At 43.2% G+C, this 16,271-nt stretch overlaps 1 protein-coding gene across 1 annotated transcript; it reads left to right on the plus strand.

The window, feature by feature from the left end:
* Window positions 1–213: 213 nt before the first annotated feature.
* On the plus strand, window positions 214–9,550 carry LOC145400812 (alpha-amylase 1-like). Its single transcript, XM_080273248.1, has 10 exons — window positions 214–288; window positions 2,100–2,189; window positions 3,677–3,834; window positions 4,424–4,613; window positions 5,907–6,062; window positions 6,660–6,747; window positions 7,357–7,604; window positions 8,338–8,581; window positions 9,091–9,206; window positions 9,344–9,550. Exons 1-10 carry the CDS (start codon window positions 214–216, stop codon window positions 9,548–9,550), a joined length of 1,572 nt encoding a protein of 523 aa, XP_080129374.1.
* The last annotated feature ends 6,721 nt before the right edge of the window (window positions 9,551–16,271 follow it).

Here is a 16,271-nt window from a genome sequence, read left to right on the forward strand (position 1 = left end):
ATTAAACCCTTGGCTGTCCCTTAATATTTCCTCATAATAATAATAAAAATAATAACAATAATAATAATAATAATAATAATAATAATAATAATAATAATGATAAATACTACTACTGCTACTACTACTGCTACTACTGCTACTACTACTACTACTACTACTACTACTACTACTACTACTACTACTACTACTACTATGTGTGCCAGGATGGGTGGCATGCGGGCACTACTCCTGCTGGCTTTGGCTGTGGCGTCGAGGGCTCAGTGGGAGGCTAACAGCGATAATGGACAGGTGAGTTATTACAGGTATTACTAGTGTGATAATGGACAGGTGAGTTATTACAGGTATTACTAGTGTGATAATGGACAGGTGAGTTATTACAGGTATTATTAGTGTGATAATGGACAGGTGAGTTATTACAGGTATTATTAGTGTGAGGGGGAGACCGAGGATGAGGTGGAGGGATGGAGCTGAGAGGTATGTGAGGGAGGGGGGAGTGAGCTGGGGGGAGGGTAGTCAAGTGGTGGGTGACAGAGCGACTTGGAGGCGTCTTGTCTGCGGCCACCCTTTGCGGAATTAGGGTGTCGGCCTGTAGATACATAGAGTATTAGTGTAATAATGGACAGGTGAGTTATTAATTATTAGTGTGATAATGGACAGGTGAGTTATGTCAGGTATTATTATCAGTCAAGTTAGTCCTTCAGTCAAGTTAGTCCTTCACTCAAGTTAGTCCTTCAATCAAGATATTCCATCAGTCAAGTTAGTCCTTCAGTCAAGATATTCCTTCAGTCAAGTTAGTCCTTCAATCAAGATATTCCTTCAGTCAAGTTAGTCCTTCAATCAAGATATTCCTTCAGTCAAGTTAGTCCTTCAATCAAGATATTCCTTCAGTCAAGTTAGTCCTTCAATCAAGATATTCCTTCAGTCAAGTTGGTCCTTCAGTCAAGATATTCCTTCAGTCAAGTTAGTCCTTCAATCAAGATATTCCTTCAGTCAAGTTGGTCCTTCGGTCAAGTTAGTCCTTCCTTTCAGTCTCTCGGATTCAGTTAAGTCTTCCAGGTCAGAGAGTATGGCTGTAAATTCTTAAATGTAATGGCTGATATTTTTTCGTTTTTCAAAGTCCTCAGTTCTCCAAAAAGAGTTCTCTAACTCTGAAAGACAAATAAATAAATAAATAAATAAAGCAAGTGGTTCCATAAATAAATAAATAAATAAATAAATAACAAGTGGTGCCATAAATAAATAAATAAATAAATAAATAAATAATAACACAAGTGGTTCCATAAATAAATACATAAATAAATAAATAAATAAATAAATAACAAGTGGTTCCATAAATAAATAAATAAATAAATAAATAACACAAGTGGTGCCATAAATAAATAAATAAATAAATAAAACAAGTGGTTCAATAAATAAATAAATAAATAAATAAATAAATAAAACAAGTGGTTCAATAAATAAATAAATAAACAGATAAATAAATACAATAAGTGGTACCAGGCACAACAAACCTCGCCCGACAGCAGTTATTTTATTTTCAACCATTTTCAAGTTATGGCCTCCTGAAAATCCGAGACCTTGCGTTTGACTTTTCAAGGTCACTCAAGGTCAAAGGTCATGGTGCCAAATGAAAGCCCATATGAGATTTCCTATATAATGATAATAGTAAATATCCGTATCTTCAAGTAGTTTCCAGTTACAGTCCTCTCAATATCCGTGACCTTGAGTTTGGCCTTTCAAGGTCACTCAAGGTCATAGGTCATGGTACCAATTAAAAGCCTATATGGGAATTCCTATATGTTGATAATGGTAAATATCCGTCTGCAATAAGTTTCGAGTTATAGCCCCTGATTATCCGTGACCTTGAGTTTGACTTTCCAAGGTCACTCGAGGTCAAAGGTCATGGTACCAATTATAAAACCATGTGGGACTTCCTACGGCTGCTGGCTGCTGCTGATGATAATGATAATGATGATATACATATAACGATGTTGATGGGAAAGATAGAAATACGAAAATACCTTAGTGGAAAATAATGATGATGATGATGATGATGATGATGATGATGATGATGATGATGATGATGGTTGCTCCCGTAGGTAATCGTTCACCTCTTCGAGTGGCCTTGGGCAGACATCGCCAGCGAATGTGAGCGTTTCCTGGGACCGAAGGGATTTGCCGGCGTTCAGGTGAGTCGCGATAATTACAGGTGACACAGGAGGAACAGTAACACCTTATCCTTAGCGATTTATTTACCTAGTACTCCTTTATGCCTTCTTCTAATGATAGTTCCCTCTTTCTATATTCCACATACATTGCGTAAATAACATACAGAGAATAATAACAATAATAAACTGATAAGAAGGGCGTCCACTTGTTGGTGTTGTGCTTACGAGGAATAATTTCGTTCTACGTTATAGTCAGAAATAAACGAAACTCATACAGAATCATATAATCGTAAGGTGCTTTTTGGCCTACGAGGATGGCATTACGTTACAGCCATTCAAACCACCTTGAAGATTGCTGATAAGGAAGCTTTCGGTAGGGTCTGATGAATATAGCACGTCAGTTAGGCAGGCGAGGCAAAGGTTAATATAACAGGTGCGGAGGTATGGCAGGTGCTGAATAGGTGCAGGTGTAGAGGTATGCCAGGTAAGATGTAAAGTGTTGTGCAAAGTTTAGTTTGCAAGTAAAAGTTCGCTGACTCAACACTGATGGCTGTGATCAGTGGAAGATGTTGCTTGGGCTATTCTTATGCGATAGTCATATGAAGCAACTTCCACCTCTCCTGAGACCCTCTTCAGCCAGAACCCCAGGCGGAAGAGATGGTGGTGGTCTTTCGAGTGTAGGGGCGAGGAGGGCACGGAGGAGGTCTGCTAGGCCAACGCATCCCCTACATCATCCTAGACCCTTTTCAGACCCAGCCGGGAAAGTGATGGAAATGACCGTGCTTGCTACCTTACAGTGGCGAGCGGGTTTCGACCAACTTGGGCCATACTAGAAGGAGGCTACGAGCAACAGTCAGAATAAAAGCACTCCCCCCCAGCCACAGGGAGGGTAAGGCAGCCCAACGTGATGCCTGTCCCAAGCCCGGATAAATGTGGGAGGGTTGGCGTCAAGAATGGGATCCGATCGTAACACGGGTCAAAACTAAAATGGCAGAGGACTGAGCTGTATGGCGAAGACTGGCCAATCACACTGACCCCAAATAATAGTGGGAAAAGATGGAGGATGAGGGAGAAGATGCAGAAATATGAAGTACATGACAAAAGAGTATGAGAAGGAAGGATGCTGCCTTTCGTTTGAGGAGGAATGAGGAATATGGAAATAGGACAAAATGCTGGGAGAGAAATGTCAGCGAACTTTTACTCATGACTTCACGTAGGGTGAGGTGGAAGGTACAACAGGTGTGAGGGATGTGTTGAGGGTCTAATTAGCTCAAATCTGATGGAAAAACAACGAGGTGTGAAAATACAATAGGTACATAGCGCTCGACTAGAGACTCACCTGGTGGTATCTCACATGTAGTACGGCTCAGTCTGCTGAGGTGGGCATAGGTGAGGCAGTGGCAGTAGGAAGTGAACAGAGGATGCATGACAGACAATGATAACGGTGACTGAGCCGGCGGAGTGGAAGGGGAGTGTTCATGACCCACCTTGTACCTGTGTCGCTACAGGTGTCGCCCCCCAACGAAAACGTAGTGGTGTACCAGGGTGAGGTGACGAGGCCCTGGTGGGAACGTTACCAGCCAGTGTCCTACAACCTCGCCACTCGTTCCGGCGATGACTCTGCCTTCAGGGATATGGTGTCGCGGTGCAATGCTGTCGGGGTCAGGTGAGGTCATTTAATGTGTCACGATGCAATGCTGTCGTGGTCAGGTGAGGTGATTTTAATGAACACATCTTAATCTAATCTAACAACATATAATCCATCCCAAGCCAACCTACTGTAACTTAACCATCCCTGAAAGATCATACTAAATTAACCGGTAGGAAACATAACATAAAATACCCAACCCTAACCTAATCTAACCCATCTTAACCTAACTTAATGTGACCCTAACCTAACCTAACCCCACCCTAATTTAACTTAACCCCACCAAAACCTAATCCAACTTAACCCCACCCCAAAAGACCAAAGCGTATTAAGCTATCCTAACATATACTAACCTAAGTCCTAACCTAGCCTAACCCTGACATACCAAACAAAACTAGATCAACCCAGCCTAACCTTACCTATAGCCAAACCTAACATAGCCTAGATGAATCCAGACTTAATCTAACTTAGCCCTAACAAAGAATAAGTATTAATTCTTAGTGTTAGGTTATCTCAGTTAAGGTTAGTAAAGTTACAGTATACCCCCTCCCCCTCTCTCTCACACTCTCTCTCTTTCTCTCTCTTTCTCAACGCATCTTCTGTCCAGGATCTATGCCGACGCTGTAATCAACCACATGAGCGGATATTGGGCAAGTGGGACCGGGGCAACAGGCGGATCCTCTTTTGACGCCGGAGCTCAGTCTTACCCTGCGGTCCCGTACTCTGCCTTCGACTTCAACGACGCCAACTGCAACACAGGCTCAGGCGAGATTGAGGACTACAGTGACGCCAATCAGGTGAGGGGATGGTTCAAGAATGTGGAAAATGAGTTTATTGCAAGGAGGTAGCAGTTTCAGCCAGTTTTGGGCCTCTTCTTGATGCCCTTTGCAACACCTGCTTTGATTATATTGCAAAAAAAAAGGGTTTACATAGATGATCTGTGCCGCTTCAGTCTTAAAGAGGAAATTATACCAAACGACCTACATTGATTTTTTATTTTTCATTTGTGTGGGAAGGAATTGTTTTTATTTAAATGGATAAAATAAGTAGTATCTGAATTTCACGTACTTCCCCAACAGTCCTCAATCACTGCACGTGTCATGTACCAACACTCACGCTTACCTGTGGCAGATGTGTCTCTCGGTTGCAGTGATGCCAAAAGAGAAGCACAATGCAAAGAGTAGTGCACATTTGACTGAGGCGGTTGAAGTTGGTGTGCTACAGTTCATGCTGACTTGCGTGGACAGCAGACAAATATGCATCAGATACTTTCATCATCTTCGTCAAATAACGTGTGGACGGCCTGCATCTTTGCTCGTATTTTACCCTCCATGTTTTCGTAAACTGCCAGTACCATGCACGTATAAAGTTTTCTGAAGGTGGTTTTCTCTGATCGGCAGCTACAAATTCTTTTCATAACCTATAAAAAGGAATTACAGTAGTTTCAACACATCTCTGTCCGCATTGTGACTCCTCTTGCCTTAAATTTGTAACTGAAATAGATCTCCGCCAAAAATGAACTTAACTGCCACATATGGCACATTATCTGATTAACAGCTGTTCTGTGGCTACACATGTTTAAACAGATGTTACTCTGTTACATAAAAACAACGATAATTTCTCACACAGAACACAGATAGTCAGTAAATGTATGTCATATCTTAGCAATTCAGTTTAAGAACAAAACTGATACAGAAATTGTGTTGATAGACATGCACTAGCATTATTAATTTATTATTATTCAAGGAATCTATATGTCCCAGTCTAAGTACGCCAGTAAAATAGTGGATTGAAATCACTCGCTCAGACTCAGCTCAACCAAAATGAAATCACGGTACCAAACGAAAATAATGCTCATTAAATTCAAATTACTTGGCCACCTTAGATCACTAGGCCCAGATCGAATCCCTTACTCCAACTCAGTTCACTGGATGAAACTCAAATAACTCGGCTCAGCTCAACTCTCTCGCCCAAAGAAAACTCACACACCCAAACTCAAATAATTGGTTCAAACTCAAATCACCCGGCCAACTCAGCTCATCTGCCCAAACTCAAAATATCACTGGACTAATTTCGGATCTATGGTTCAGGTGCGCAACTGCAAGCTGTCGGGTTTGAACGACCTCAACCAGGGCACCGATTACGTGAGGAGCATGGTCACTGACTACTTCAACTACCTGATTGACATCGGGGTGGCTGGCTTCCGTGTGGACGCCTCCAAGCACATGTGGCCTGGCGACCTGCAGGTGGGTGCTGGGCTAGGTTACATTAGGTTAAACTGGTTAGACTAGAGCAGGTAACGTTATACCAATTACATCACATGTCTGACTGACATTAATAGAGCCAGCTTCCGTGGGGACGCTTCCAGGCACATGTGGTCCATGAAAGTGGGTGTTGGCTTAGATTAGGTTAGGCTATTAGGTTACGGTAGGTTAACTGAAGCTAGATTAGCATGAAGGGAAGAGGAAGACGAGTCTTAGATGTGTTAGTAGTGGTAGCTGTAACCTCAGGCTCATCTGGAAGCGATCCCAGTCGACTGCAGGCTGATTTTGCCCTTCTGGAGTCCACCATCCTCCTTTTGGAAAATGGAAGGGAGGTGGGGGACGTTTGTGCATTTGGAAAAAAAAAAAAAGAGGTAGAGGAATGGAAGAAGTGAAAGCGCAAACAGTATATATGAAAATCAGTAAACTGGAGCAAAAAGACTCCAGCAGTTCAAGCTCCCTTTCTCATGTGATATTCAGTTTTAGGGAATAGATGCAGGAACAATTTTCTTTTACACTGACTCTTCATCAGATTATCATGAACACTCCAGGGCCACCCTTCCTCATGTGTATCCCTTTCAGATTATCTTCGACGGCCTGAACGACCTCAACACCGACTACTTCCCCTCTGGCTCCCGTGCCTTCATTTTCCAGGAGGTCATCGATCTCGGTAGGAAGCAGCTGTTTTTACTGTATGCCTCTCCTTCACAGGCCTAACCTAGCCTAAGCAAACCAAACACACACACACACACACACATCTAACTAACTTACCCAAACTGACTGCTCCTGCGTCTGCGTCATCCAAGTGATTGCTAAGTGGCAGCCATTGTTCTGTAGTTGTGTCTTTTTCACTAATTCCATCTGTGATGTGCTTGACTACTGAACAGCTGCAGGACATCCTTGTAAAACACCCAGATGAGAAAGCCTGTCTTAAAAAAAAAAAACATATCTTTTAACATACATAAGAATAAGGACAGGTGATCTAAAAGACCGCGCGTCTTGTAGCGGTTGGCCGTAGATCAGTGCATGGTAATATTTGCACTAATCAGCAGGCTCAAGAGTTGAATCTAGCTGGGGCACACTTAACACATACCATCTGCTGTAATTCTTGACCAAACATCCGCTTAACATATCAGGCTAATATTTTCAACATTGACATGCACTGCCCTCCCCTAACCTAACCTCGTCTTAATATTCTCCTCTCACCTGATCTTTCCTGACCTTTCACCACTCATTCTGCCCCAGCTAAACGTAACGTAACCTAATGTCTCCTGTACAGGTGGCGAGGCAGTAACTAGTGAGGAGTATGTGGGCATCGGGCGAGTGACGGAGTTCAAATATGGCACATTCCTAGGCGAGGCCTTCCGCGGCAACAACCAACTTAAATGGCTGTACAACTTCGGCGAGGAATGGGGAATGCTGGACCGCAGTAGTGCCCTGGCGTTCATCGACAACCACGACAACCAGCGAGGCCACGGTGCTGGTGGAGACATGATCCTCACCTTCCGCACATCCAAGTGGTACAAGGTGGGGTTCTGTGGGGCATCTGAGGGCCCACTAACACTTTATACCTATACCGACAAAACCATACCCTCTCCTTTCAGCTTCGAGGATTACCTGGTACTTCTTAAGCACTCACTCTACTCAGAATAACTCCAACTCAGCCAGAAAAAAGAAATTAAACCAGTATTTAGGGCACTTAGCCAGTACACGGCGACGCAGGAGTACAATATGGCTGGTGCTTATCTGTTCTGAGTCATCAGTCTTTGCCATCACCACCACTACATACCAGACATGCTAACGGGCATCAATGGAGCCGTTAGTTAAGCAATTTGGGAAGTTTACAGTGAGTTCTGTTGGCCTCCCTGTCATAAATGGCTGGAAAGGGTGATTCTCAACACAAACTCTACCATATCTCCGGACTCTGTCATGTTCTGCTCTGACTGTAGTACCTTTGTCTGCAGTGAGAGAGCTTAACCTAACCTATCCTCGTCTAAACTAACCTAGCCCAATCTTTCCTTGTTTTAAGCCAGCCTAACCTAACCTCTCCCAATTTAAACTGACTTAATCTAACCAAACCTGTGCCCATCCTCGGATAGTCAGTGCTTTCATTTTGCTGTGGCTCATAAATACTCCCACTAACCCAACCTAACTAAGCCTCATTCTAACCTACCCTGACCTCAGCCAACATAACCTATTCCCATCACACCAAACTTAACCTAATCTAGCCCAACCTAACTTGCCCTGTGCCTGTTCCCAGATGGCTGTCGGCTTCATGCTGGGATGGCCCTACGGCTACACCCGCATCATGTCCTCCTACTACTGGGACCAAAACTGGGTGGATGGTCAAGATCAGAACGACTGGATCGGACCCCCCATGGACAGCAGCGAGAACATTGTTGGCCCATCCATCAATACAGACGACACCTGTGGCAACGGTTGGGTCTGTGAGCACAGGTGGAGGCAGATCTACAACATGGTGGAGTTCCGCAATGTTGCCCATGGTAGGTGAATGATTATTAGACTTCCTCATGCACTCGTATAATCGTACCCACAAACATTATCTTAACTAATCTAAGTCAAGCTAACTTAACTTTAGTCTTGCCAGCCTTACTAAATCTAACAAATGTAATATAATCAATCTGTGTGGCTTCATTTTAATCTAGTCTAACCTAATCTACTGTAAAAGGGTAAAATAATTCCAGTTCCAAATTATCTCTTAATGACATCGATGGGCCCACAGCCTGAGGGAATCCGAGGGTAGGCTGCCATAGTTCAGAGAGTTCAAGACAGGAAACCAAGGGAGGCCACCTTAAGCTCCTGGAAACGTTTTATAGACGGAAAAATCTCTGGCCATTTCTAGGATTTGAACCGTGCATATTGATGCATTGCTTCCTCCGGCCAGAGGTGTTCAAATATCATAGGGAGGGGTGTAACTTAATCAAACCTAACCTTGCCTAATCTAACACAGCCTAACCTACCCTACCCCATCCTAACCTAACGTAACCCATAGGCACCGACGCGAACGACTGGTGGGACAACGACAACAACCAGATCTCCTTTTGCCGTGGTGACAGGGGCTTTGTTGCCATCAACAATGACGGATATGATCTGACACAGACACTGCAGGTGAGCGCTCTCTCTCTCTCTCTCGTGCTCCAATTAAGTTTTCTCTAAAACTTCCCATCACGAACATAATTACCCTAATGATAATGATGGTGCCATTAAAATTAAATACATTAATGACGATCTCCTCCTCTCCTTAGACATGCCTGGCTGAGGGCACCTACTGCGACGTTATTTCCGGGTCTAAGAGTGACGGGTCCTGCACTGGCAAGACTGTCACTGTGGGATCAGATGGCACAGCCTACATTGAGATCTTAACCAGCGAGGATGACGGCATTCTGGCCATCCACGCTAATGTAAGTTGTGTTTCGGGGTACAAGACGCATGTTGTGATATTCCAGGTATAAGACGCATGTTGTGGTATTTCAGATATAAGATGCATGTTGCGGTATTTTAGATATACGATGCATGTTGTGGTATTCCAGGTATAAGACGCATGTTGTGGTGTTTCAGATATAAGATGCATGTTGTGGTATTCCAGATATAGACGTGGATTATGGTGGTTTCGATATAATATGCATGTTGTAGTATTTTATGTATAAGATGCATGTTGTTGTGTTCCAAGTATAAGGTGCTTAGAGGGTGAATATATTAGTATTCTAGAGATGATAAACATTGCATACATGTGTATTGGACAGGCTGAAGAAGTAAATAATGTTGTGTGAGGCCTCAGACAGAAATCTTAATCATTCCAACAATTTAAAACAGATATAATGACCACCACTGACCCGTTCAGCACAGGAAGTCATGGTAATTTAATTCTTGCTGCTCTCAGACGGGTTTATTTAGCTTAGGACAGCACCGTGTTGTAGTGAGAAGGTTAATGAATGCTGTAGCTAACCCTCAAGCTTAAAAGTGTTTCGTGAATTATAGAAAAACGCCTGGAGATACCAATAATACAAAAAGAAAAAAAATCCATCATTGTAGTAAACGGCTTAACCTCGTTCTCTTTTTCAGTCCAAGTTGTAAACAAGTGACGTCACGCCGCCATCACTCCATACAGCCAATGGCGTGCCAGGACACATTTCCAGCATCCAGTCACCCACAAGCTTTCAGAATTCATCGTAGTCGTCTAAAAAATAACATCAACAACTGCCAGCCATCACCTGGATAACAAACACTGTACTGTAGACGACTGATATTCACCAAGACCTGAATAAAAATGAATTCTATTATACCCAAATTTAACTAATTCCTGTCTTTGTTTTTATGTTGTTTTCATGGTTTGGAATTAATTGTTTCTTTGATTCAAGCTCTGAAGGAGTTCAGAGGATTCTCTCATGGGTTTCTTTATCGTTCGTGGTAGTTATGATGATCGTGTCAATAACTGTACTGTTGATGAGAACATGATGATGACAGTCTTGTGGATGTCATTCAGAGTAATGAAAAGAAAATGATGATGATGATGATGATGAGTAGGAGATATACTGTATATATATATATATATATATATATATACTTTTAAATCCCATCTCACTTCCCTGGGGTACAAAAGCAGTCTGTTCGTGACCCATTTCCTCGCGAAACAAAAGAAACAGTCGGTGATTCAAAATACGACCGCGAGTCGTGTTCACAACTTTCAAACAAACATCCAAGATCTTCCTCGAGTTTGGAGGTAATGGTCTTGCTTCAAGCGCGTGCCAGTGAAGAAAACAGTGAGTGATCATCACGGCAGGAATTTCTCACAGCTGCAGCGAACCCTGACTGGTTGACGAGCAATCAGTGGACCATCAGTGTTGGTGTCCCCTCAGTATATATCGAACCAATATGGTGGAACTGAGCTGACGTTTTGTGACGAACTCTGCTATCGTATCGAACACATCTATAGTTTGTGTACTTGTCTTCAATGACTGACAGAAGAGAGAATTCTTCCACTTTCTTTTCCTTCATGCTCCTTCACTTCTTTTTCCTTCACGTTTTTCCACTCTTTTCCTTCACGTTCTTCCATTTCTTTTTCCTTCAGGTAAATGTCCACTAACAGTAGCTGACAACAGTTTAACGCTTCTGTTACTTCATCCACCTGTCGCCTAAATACCAACGACAACCTGCTTCACCCCCCCGCCCCCTGCCTTAACTCCACCCATAGCAGCAACAAACGCACACTTGTACACTCCAGCATGGCTCGTGTTGTTCATCGCTCAGTATAGCACACCACAAAACGAAATATGCACACAACTTTAAATTACATCATAGTGCGTATATAGCCCATCATATCAGCAGATTATATTACAATGAGCTCTCAGAACGTAAAATTCATTGTGGTAGTCAACCGCATCAAAAAACATAAAAGATACAGCCTCACTTTATGCTCTACTCCCAAATGATTAATTGCTTTTGAGGACAGCTCTTTCGCGCCCTTAACAGACCTATTGTGAGTACTGCCAGTGAAGAACCCATTGGTCTAGACACTGATTCACAACTCAGAGGGGTTCAGGTCTTTATGGAGGCAACTGTACATATTTTTTTCTAGAGCATGTACCAAAAAAAGGAATACATACCCAAGAATTTATGGTTAAGTATTAGATTTATCACTTCATATATGTCTAGGTCTCATATTAAGAATTAGATACTCTGTCATATATCAAAGCTGGTTCAAGGTAATCAAGTCATACTATTGCTGATTTAGTGCATCGTTACCTGGATTTACCTGGATAGAGGGGTTGGAGAGGGACGCCTTCTCGTGGTGGCACTAATTTGGCCGGCCAGCTCAACTGCCCGGTTATACAAACGTCCCTTAACTCCTACCCTGTTCCCTAAAGGAGGATTGTGAGGAGGAGAGCAACTTCAGCCTGCAGACCACTGGGTTCACATTTAAACTACTGCTAATTTGTTGGCTACTTTTCTGTATCGCTACTTCCTCCACACGATTTCATTGGGCTTCTAACTAGGCATAGATTTTTCAACCTTTTGTAACTTACTGCACGTAGCTCAGTGGGAGATTAAGACAGTACTGTGGTTCTACATCCTTTCCATTGCTCTTCTTCGTGACTAGCACCATATTCAAGCTATAGTCTCTTGCTACAGCTCAGTATTCAAGATAGAGAGGTGGCAGTGTGAGGCCATGTTAGATTAAAATGAGAATAGTGGTAATAATCATTTGCTATAACCCACTCTAGCAGTATCCCACAGCATACTAGACCCCTCCCGACCATGAGAGGGTTAGGCGTGACAGGGATGCGATACTCAGAGATTTTTACGATCGAGGTCTTCTTGTAGCTATGATTTTTTTCTTTTTCTAGGAGGTACTGGCGCCAAGCTGCCATGTCTCCATCTTGAATGCTGATTTGTAGCAACAGATTAACACTAGAGGATGATGCTAGTCACGATGAAGTGCCATGGAAAGGGCGAGGAGCTCTTCTACTGTCCTATTCTGTCACTGAGCTAAGGGAAATAAGCTGTAAAAGGGCGAATTTCTCTGCCTAGTTAAAAAATGAAAGGAAAATAGTTTAATATGATTTTCTCTCTCTCTCTCTCTCTCTCTCTCTCTCTCTCTCTCTCTCTCTCAATCTTAATCTGCCCTTCTCCTGCAGTCCACCATCCTGCTTTCGGGGGACGGGGAGGTAGTTGAGGGACCTTTATACGACCAGGCAATTACTCCGCCCGGTTATATCAGTGCCACCACATGAAGGCGTTCCTCTCCAGCACCATATTTCCTTATTTCGTCTTTTATCTATCTCTCTATCTAACTATCTATCCGTCTATCTATCTATCTGTCTGTCTATCTAACTATCTATCTATCTTGTCATTCCTGCACCCGCAAATCACAGTTAAACTAGGAAATTGATTGTGTTTTTATTTCATCTTTTACCTATCTATCTATCTATCTATCTGCCTATCTATCTATCTATCTGTCTAACTATCTATCTATCTATCTTTGTCGTTCTTGCACCCAGAAATCAAAGTTAAACAAGGATATTGATTGTGTTTTTTGCGTCCTTCTTCAGGTTCCCTCAGTGTGTTATTTGATTTCTGAAAGTTAGGTTGGATTAGGTTACGTTTGGCTAAGTTAGACTAAGTTAGACCAAGTTAGGAGAGGTTAGGTTAGGCTGAGTTGGATTAGGGTGGGTTAACTTGAACAGGCTTGGATTAATCAGTTTAGATAAGCTTATGTTGGGCTGGATTGGGTTAGGTTGGGTTAAGAGAGAATGGCTTGGGTTAGGTGAGGTTAGGATAGGGTCAAGAAAAGTTAGATTGGGCTGGATTGGGTTAGGTTGGGTTAGGAGAGAATGGCTTGGGTTAGGTGAAGTTAGGATAGGGGCAGGTAAGGTTAGATTGGGCTGGATTGGGTTAGGTTGGGTCAGGTGAGGCTAGGAGAGAATATTCTGGGTTATGTGAGGTTAGGAGAGGTCATGATGAGGTGGGTGTTCGTGTGTTCCGTCACTTCCCATGGTTATCAATGTGGACATGTGGAGGACACGTGTTGTATACCTGAGGACTCCTGCATCATCACACACACACACACACACACACACACACACACACACACACACATGAGGGTCATATGTGTGTTCCCATGACGTGAGAAATTGTGACGAATTGTGATGACTGATTTCTCTCTCTCTCTCTCTCTCTGCTTTGAAGATTTCCTAACACCTTTTCCATAGCGACTTATTCTACGCCTTGCACCTTAATATCCTCTTGTATATTATTAATGCAAACCGCATCCACTTCAAAAAGATACAAAAAGCATTCAAAAGAAGACTGAAGTATAGTAAGCAAAATAAATCGGTAAAGAAGAGGTGTAACGAAACCTCCTAGGCCACTGACAAAAATCATACGGTTCAGTGGCTCATGACTGTAGTGGTAGTAGTAATAGTAGTAGCAGTAGTAGTAGTAGTAGTAGCAGTAGTAGTAGTAGTAGTAGTAGTAGTAGTAGTCACAGTGTATTGCAGGATAAAATTGTGTGTGTGTGTGTGTGTGTGTGTGTGTGTGTACGTGACGGTGCAACACGTGTTATCCACATGTGCACACTGATTGCCATGGGAAGTAACGGAACACACAAACCCCTGCATCACCATGACCTACTCACCCTTTCCTAGCCCTACCTAGCCCTGTCGAACCCTACCCTGCACCACACCTATACCTGCCCTACTGTATCTTACCCTGCCCAGCCCTACACTGCCCTGCCTTACCCCACCCAACACTACACCTCCTTACCCTGCCCTATCCTACCCTACCCTATACCACACCTCCTTACCTTGCCCTACCCTGCCTTACCCTACCCTATCCTGCCTTGTCTAGGTCTATATTACCCTGCTTTATCCTGCCCTACACTACCTCCCTTACCCTGTACCCTGCCAAGTTGTAACCCTGAGTTCCTTGGCCTATCTACCCTACCCTGCCCTACCCTACACTACCCTACTGTGCCCTACCTTACCCTGCCCTACCGCACCGTACCCTAACCGTGCCCTACCCAACCCTACCCTACCCAGCCTACCATACCATACCACACCATGCCTTACCGAACCCTACCCTACCCTTACCCTACCGCACCCTACACTCACCCTACCCTACCCTACCCTACCGCACCCCACCCTACCATACCATACCACACCATTACCGAACCCTGCCCCATCGTACCTTACCCAACCCTACCATTCCCTACCCTACCCTGCCCTACCCACCTGTCGCTAATCTTCGCCCAGGTGTTTTCCCCTGCTGAGAGCCACACCGCCGATCCCAGTTCATCCCAGAAATCCCGCCTTAAACAAACACCCACATCTGATAGCATTAACGCCTTCATTGCCCTCACGCCTCCTCCTCCTCCTCCTCCTCCTCCTCCTCTTCTTCTTCTTCTCCTCCTCCTCCAATTATTATTATTATTATTGGTCCTCTTTCTCCTCCTCCTCTTCTTCTTCTTCTTGTGTTTTTTCTTGTGTTTGTTCTTGTTCTTCTTCATCCTCTTCTTCTTCATCATCATCATCTTCTTCCTCTTCTTCTTTTTCTTCTTCTTCTGCTTCTTCCTGTTTCTTCTTTTCCTCTTCTTCTGCTTGTTCCTCTTCGTCTTCTTCCTCTTCCTCTTCTTCTTTTTCATCTTCTTCTTCTGGTTCTGCCTCTTCTTCCTCCTCTTCTAAATACCCTAAATGTGTAGCAAAACGAGCTACACAATCATCCACAACATCATTAAATTAGGCCATAGCAAAAACAGCACTGAAGAAAAAAAAAATCCACGAAGGCAGTGAAGTCTAAAAAGAATATATATTATCAGGAGTTAAGTCTATTATTGAAAGCTGTGAGGATAAGAGACTAAGCCGCCATGATACAGAGAAAGGCCGAGATAAATGTCACTGTGGATGGATGAGAAGAGGGACCAGGGCGTGACGATTGTTTTTAGGCCCCGCTTTCAGTGCGGTGGCTTCTTTATTCATATTTTCTATTTTCGGAAGGTGGTACGTGGTGGCGACCATCATCCACTCACTTGATGTGGTGCTGCCTACTTTTCCCTCAGCCTTTATCATTCTTTTTCGGTGCCTGCCCTCCTCTCCTCCTATTTCTCCCTTCTTTCCTGTCGCTTCTTATCGCTTTTCTTTCCTTTACAGGTGGCTCTACATTGAGTGACAAGCCAAAAGGTCTCCTGCAAGCCAAGAAACCATTTACAACGCTGGGTGGTAATCATATAACCAAGCCATACGTGGTTCCTACGTGTCAACAAGTGGGTTGATGGAGCGTTAGTGCCTCTCCCCTTAAAACAAATAACTCAAAGTCAAATGGCCACCCCTTATGGGATTATGGCGTCTGGCAAAAGATAGATGAATAGACATTTTCGGACGATTTTACTGAGCATAGGAGAGATTTTAAGAGGCAGAGGGTTAGATACGAGTACAGTCTTTATTTACCTGTTCAGTATGAGAGACCATTCTAAAATTAAACAATAATCTGAGAATAACAAATGTGAACATAAAATACTGTAGTTCGTCCTCTGGTCTAAGTTCTTTTTTTTACGTTTTCTTTTGCGATGTTACGTATACCCCTTTAATTTTAACTTGGCCTAAAATTACCATCTCTCGGTCTTCAATGCTGAAATGTAAAAGCAGATTAACACTAGAATACGAGGCTTAAGGAGGGGCT

This window comes from Coenobita brevimanus, chromosome 53 (genome assembly GCF_032717465.1).
Source record: "Coenobita brevimanus isolate Jiangsu-jjx chromosome 53, ASM3271746v2, whole genome shotgun sequence".
NCBI classification, from domain to species: Eukaryota; Metazoa; Arthropoda; class Malacostraca; order Decapoda; family Coenobitidae; genus Coenobita; species Coenobita brevimanus.

Bases quoted from the DNA above. Each gene is read 5' to 3' on its own strand.
- LOC145400812 (XM_080273248.1), top strand. From the start codon at position 214: ATGCGGGCACTACTCCTGCTGGCTTTGGCTGTGGCGTCGAGGGCTCAG. The intron at 6,748-7,356 runs GTAGGAAGCAGC...TCTCCTGTACAG, and splicing joins CCAGGAGGTCATCGATCTCG to GTGGCGAGGCAGTAACTAGT. The intron at 7,605-8,337 runs GTGGGGTTCTGT...GCCTGTTCCCAG, and splicing joins GCACATCCAAGTGGTACAAG to ATGGCTGTCGGCTTCATGCT.